Raw genomic sequence first — 6126 nt, forward strand, 5'->3', positions numbered from 1 at the left:
ATATGTATGTTGGGGTAGAGGGTGTCACACATTCCAGAATAGAAATTTAAACATTTTTTTGAATTTGGAACGACCCATTCTAGAAGACGTTTTTAGGAATTAAAAAGTGGTTTAGAACGGGCCGTTCTGATTTTGGAACGGCCAGTTCCGGAAGATGTTTTTAGGAATTAAAAAGTGGTTTGGAACGAGTCGTTCTGGTTTTGGAACGGCCCGTTCTGGGCAAATAGTGAATACGCTACTTTTCCTATAAATAGACCCCCTACCCTTCATTCTCTCCACACGGTTTCAGCTTAGTTTCACTCCTTTATTCCTTCCCTGTACTGCTTCTGAATCACCTTCATAGTAAAAAATTCTTTTTTTGGTTCGATTTTCATTTACTAAATACCAAAAATGTTATTGTGGAAGAAAAATGAGCATAGGTCTGCCTTCATTGGTAGAACGGTAAGTTTAGCACTTTCGTTATTTACTTTAAATTTCAATGAACTTGTAACAAATTAGTACTAATTTTGTTAATTATTGCAGGAGACTAAGAGCTCTTACTGTCATTCAATGCCAGAACCCCACCCTCTAATTGTTCCTATACTAGAGGAAGTTGGTTTTTCTGGGGTTGCAAACCTCAGACATCTGAAAGTGGATCACGCATTAATCACAGCATTGGTTGAAAGATGGAGACCTGAGACTCATACCTTCCATTTTCCAACAGGAGAGTGCACCATAATACTGGAGGATGTTGCACTTCAACTTGGCCTAAGAGTTGATGGTTTACCAGTCATTGACCCAACATTATATGACTGGGAGGATATGTGCTCCACGTATCTCAGAATCGTGCCAGTTAAAGGTGAGTCACTAATTGGCTCTATGATTAAGTTAAAGTGGTTAAGAGAAAATATGTTAGAATTACCAGAGGAACCATCTCAAAAACAACTTCATGCACATTGTAAAGCATATATATTAGGTTTAATAGGAGGTGCTTTGATGCCTGACAAAACAGGTAATAAGGTACATCTTATGTATTTATCTTTATTAATAAATCTTAGAAGAACAAGACGATATAGTTGGAGGTCGGCTTGTTTGGCTGTTATATGGGAAATGTGTAGAGCTACAAATGTTAGCAGCAAAACAATGGGTGGTTGTGCATCTTTGTTACAATCTTGGGCATGACATCGCATGCCATATATTGTGCCTATTTCTAGGATACCATCAACATTCCCACAAAGTTGGACCAGTGTAAGTAGGCCAATAATCTTCATGTCGAAGCTCTCCAAACCGTTCTTCGTATACCTTTGCAACTTGTTATAAGGTATATATGGGAGATATGTAGCTTTCATAGTCGTGATGTGCATGTAAGCATGAAGCAAGTACATGTGAGCAAGGGATATGAACTTTCTGGAACTTGCCACAATCACACCACAATTCATCAAGCCTTACTGCAAATCTCCCAGCTGGTCGAACTTCTCTGGAATGTTACGTTTCTTCCACTAGAAATCTACTGCTTGATCTGTCAAAGGTGATAACTCTATGAGTATTTTCCTTAGACTGTGCATCTTGAATAGTTTTATTTGCAATTTTCAAGTAGACATGTCCATCATTAATCATTGCATCCACTTCCCTACCTCTTTGAACGAAAAACTTGTTGTAACGAGTGTATGTGACCATTACCATGGAACAAATTAGCAAATTTCGTGTTTTCTTCAATACGGAATTAATTGACTCAGCTAGGTTTGTTGTTATGTGTTCCCAACGTCGTCCATTGTCCCATGCCAGTGTCCATTTTTCCCTAGGAATGTTGTCTAACCATTGAGTTGCTTCAACATTAGTATCTCTTACTATGTTGTAATAGTAAAAGAATCTAGGTTCAATCATCCCGTAGGCTGCAAAAAAATATATTAAATAATGAAAATTAATAATCAAATGCTTTAAAAAAAGTAATGATAAAATTACCCATATTGATGACATCCTTCTTCAGTGCTGCATTTTGAATCGTCGCATGAAATTTTGTGCAATATGTCGAATACAATAGACATGGACAAAATTGTTTTCCGTCCAGCCACTTCCATTTCTTGAGTATGCACTTCGAATAGCCTCATGACGATCAGAAATAAGGCACAACCCATCTTGCGGTGTTACATACTGCCTTAAGTTCTTAAGAAAAAAAAACCATGCATCGCTAGTTTCACCTTCAACAACAACAAATGCAATAAGAATTATGTTGTTGCGACCATCTTGCGCAACTGCGACCAATAGCGTACCTTTGTATCTCCCGTATAAAAAGGTACCATCCACTTGTACAATTGGTTTGCAGAAGGCAAAACCATCAATGCATGGTTTAAAGGTCCAAAATAACCTTTTGAATATAACACTCCCCTCGTCCAAATAAAACCTGGAACATACATTTGCATTGCTTGCAACATACTTGGTAACTTGTTGTACGACTCCTCCCAGTTTCCAAAGATATTCTCAATGGCATGTTGCTTGGCCAACCATCCCTTTCTGTAACTAATTGTATAACCCATGGTGGACTTGATGTGGGCTATGATGGTTGAAATGGATGTCGATGGATCAACCTCAATAATTTCACCAATGCTTTGTGCAATCATTTGTGATCCCAATTTATTATGATCTTGGGAGATAAGTGGGGAAACACATGTGTGGGGGCCCTCTAGGATCATGATTTCCCAATGTTGTTCCCTGGTGCGCAATATACCACGACATCTCCAGGCACAGTCGTGGTGAACGCATTCCATAAGAAGCCTACTAGTGCTTGAGTGTTTAACCTTGTAAGTGCAATGGTTGACAATGTGAAATCTATTTATGGCGTCCTGCATTTGTTCTTTTGTTTGGAAGCGTTGGCCAACAAATAGTGTTCCAGGTGGATACACAACCATATCACGCTCCAACAAATGGCTATACTGAGTGTCTTGTTGGATTTCATTGAGAAACTCTAAAAAGTGTGGAGGTGGGTTGTATATGGCTACTGGTTCTAGTGGTGGATTATTTGGAACTGGGAGGGTTTCTTCATCATCATCTTCATGTACAGAGAGGATTTCATCTTCGTCCTCGCTAAAAGGATCAAAGACATTTTCTGTTGGGAGACCAACAACAAGATGATCTTCAATGTTGGTTTGAACATTGGGTTGAGAAGCAGAAGGTGTAGCTTGGTCAAATAGCTGAGAAGGTATTTGATTAAGGTCCATGACTCAATGTCGTAGTGGGAGGGGATATCATAAGAAGGGCCAGATGGGTTAGTGTTCTGGTAACTTTGATAAATTTCGTAAGGTGAATTTGAAGGTGAAACTTGTGGTGCATGTGATTCAATTGTAGTAAAGGTAGCATATAATTCAATATCTGATTGAAGTTCATTAGAATCGTGAACATTGAAAAGTGCCTCAACGTCTTCATCATCAGTCAACTCAACACAGGTATAGTTACTAACCCCTGGGCTAAGTCTAATAGGGTACCAAAAATGTATGCTAGCCACCCTATCAGAATCTTGTCGATGTAGCTTTGTGTGGATGACTCTTTGTAGCCTTTCTAGAGTAATTTCTCTCTTGATATGAACTAATTTTGCAGATGGAGAGGAGATAGTGATTCCTTCATTCGGACATTGGTTAATGGTGTAATGACCCACCCTAGGCCGTCACATCCAGAACCAACCAAAATAAAATAATATATAATAAAGAAAATAGAACAAGGGCCAGCTACACTAGAGTGTAAATATACAATAACATATAAAATTGTTTCCAAAATATATAACATATTTTTATAATAAAGTCATTATCCTCAGTAAGGTTATACATTAATACAAAAAGGTAATATAATTACAACGTCATGAAGACATCAAAATAAGACACCCTAGGTGCTGGTCAAGCTCTAAACCTAGCCACTTCTCAAAGCAGCTATCCAAAAGACTCCTTGCTATCCCAAGGCCTCATACCTGATCTGCTCCCCCACATAGTGAGATCATCACAGTCCATCATGGAAATATAAGGGTTAACACAAATAAAACCAACCATAATATATCATAATAAATATCATTAAACAGATATTTGTCCACAATATTTATCCAGACCATCAAGTCATTTCCAAGCTAAACATAGACCAATCCAAAATATAATGTATACACATCCATGCCAATGCATACATATCTTATGATAATAAAGAATCCATAACCAATGTATACAATCCATACCATATGTATACATATTCCACATCCTAAAACAAAGTCACACCACTGTATAATCCATGATGTAACCAACACATCCAAACCAAATGTTGGCCTCAACACATCCAAACCAAGTGTTGATACGGTGAAACATGTCATCAACCCATGTCTCACGCCTAACCTCTCATGGAAAATATACAGTTGGATTACGTCGTCACGTAACCCTGGTGATCGTGGCCACCTCATCCATCGGTATGACTCGGCCTGAACCCATACCGGTAGCAAATAGAATATTTAGATGAGTACTTTAGAATCCACCTAACATCTGAAGTGGTTTATTATATAACCTTTGGAAAAGTTCCACATTGGAATCCTCACCATGGGATTCCCAAATTCCATATTTTTCCAAAGATTATATCCTGATCTCACCAAGAGATCTAATTCATACCATAACCTTACTCCTCTAAGTTCTATTAGCTTTCCAAACCACACACATATAGCATATTCCATAATTACATACCAAAAATTTCCATAACCAAGCCAAATTATTCAATATAATAACATAAATAACTAAACACTTAAAACAACCATCAACTTAAACAAATGATAATCTTCATATAAACAAAATAGCATATTAAAAGTTATACTACCCTTATCATGCTCATACATACTAGATTAAGTCTTATAAGTACTACCCTTACTTGGATAAACCTGAACCAAAACTCGGGCAGAACCTCCTCCTCTTCCTTAAACAAGAACCGAAACTCGGGCAGAATCTCCTCCTCTCCCTCCTCTTTTCTCTCCCCTGGCAGAACCTCCTCTACTGGATTCCTCTTCCTTTCTTTCCTCTTTTCTTTCCCCTCCTCTCCCTTTTTTTCTCTCTCTCTAGGACCTTCTCTCTCAATCCTGCTTTTCCAACACCCCCAACCCCCTATTTATAGAGTTCTGCCTGCCTAACCCGGAACGGCCCGTTCCAAAAGCGGAACGCCCGTTCTGGGCCTGAAAAATCCACGTAAAATTTTGAGTTGGAACGGCCCGTTCTGAAACCAGAACAGCCCGTTCTGAAACCAGAACAGCCCGTTCCGAGACTCATTCAGAACGGCCCGTTCTCCTTCCGGAACGGCCCGTGCTCCTTCCAGAATGGCCCGTTCCAAAATCAGAACGGCCCGTTCTCCTTGTTGGAACGGCCCGTTCTGGACCCGTTCCCAACTTAAAATTTAGTGTCTTTTTATTGCTTGGAACGACCCGTTCCAATTTTGGAACAGCCCGTTCCAAGTTAGCCATTTACCCCTCAAACTTTAATAAAATAGAGAAAATGCCATTAATAAAAATTACAAAAATACCCCTTTAAAAAAATGAATATTACAAATGGAACCATCTGAATGAACAATAACGTAGATTGAAGAAGCCATTTTATGAAAGGTTTAAAGGAAATGAACGTGATTCTAAGAAAGTGATTCAGAATGGGTACAGGGAAGGAATAAAGGAGTCAAGGTAAGCTGAAACCGTGTTGAGAAAATGAAGGGTAGAGGGCCTATTTATAGGAAAAGCAGCGGATTCACTGTTTACCCAGAATGGGCCGTTCCAAAACCAGAACGGCCCGTTCCAAACAGATGTTTTATGCCTAAAAACGTATCTTAGAACGGGCCGTTTCAATACCGTTTCAAATTCAAAAAATGTTTAAATTTCTTTTCTAGAACGGGTCGTTCTAAAACAAGAACAGCCCGTTCCAGCTTAAAAAAAAACTAAAATCATTCTTTCAAACGGGCCGTTTCAAAGGTCCACTTATGCGTAAAAGCTTAACTCTAAAACGGCCCGTTCTTAGCCCGTTTTTATTTCAAAAAAAGGACTCTGTGTTTAAGCAGAACGACCCGTTCTGCTTCCGGAACGGACCGTTCCACTTCCAACATTCACCCAAAATGGCTCACAAACTCGGAAAAAAAAAAATAAAACAACTCAGAATT

General features: G+C 38.9%; 1 protein-coding gene across 1 annotated transcript; it reads right to left on the reverse strand.

Moving 5' to 3' along the window:
- Positions 1 to 1464: 1464 nt before the first annotated feature.
- LOC145955855 (uncharacterized) lies at positions 1465 to 3194 on the reverse strand. The gene is made up of 3 exons (XM_083071135.1): positions 2381 to 3194; positions 2016 to 2231; positions 1465 to 1871 (listed from the first exon to the last, which is right to left on the reverse strand). Exons 1-3 carry the CDS (start codon positions 3192 to 3194, stop codon positions 1465 to 1467), a joined length of 1437 nt encoding a protein of 478 aa, XP_082927261.1.
- Positions 3195 to 6126: the final 2932 nt, after the last annotated feature.

This window comes from Cajanus cajan, chromosome 1, assembly GCF_000230855.2.
Source record: "Cajanus cajan strain Asha chromosome 1, NIPB_CcT2T_4, whole genome shotgun sequence".
In the NCBI taxonomy this organism is placed as follows: Eukaryota; Viridiplantae; Streptophyta; class Magnoliopsida; order Fabales; family Fabaceae; genus Cajanus; species Cajanus cajan.

Bases quoted from the DNA above. Each gene is read 5' to 3' on its own strand.
- LOC145955855 (XM_083071135.1), bottom strand. From the start codon at position 3,194: ATGGACCTTAATCAAATACCTTCTCAGCTATTTGACCAAGCTACACCT. The intron at 2,232-2,380 runs GTTTTATTTGGA...TATTGGTCGCAG, and splicing joins AATGCAAATGTATGTTCCAG to TTGCGCAAGATGGTCGCAAC. The intron at 1,872-2,015 runs GTATTCGACATA...ATTTTTTTGCAG, and splicing joins CAATTTTGTCCATGTCTATT to CCTACGGGATGATTGAACCT.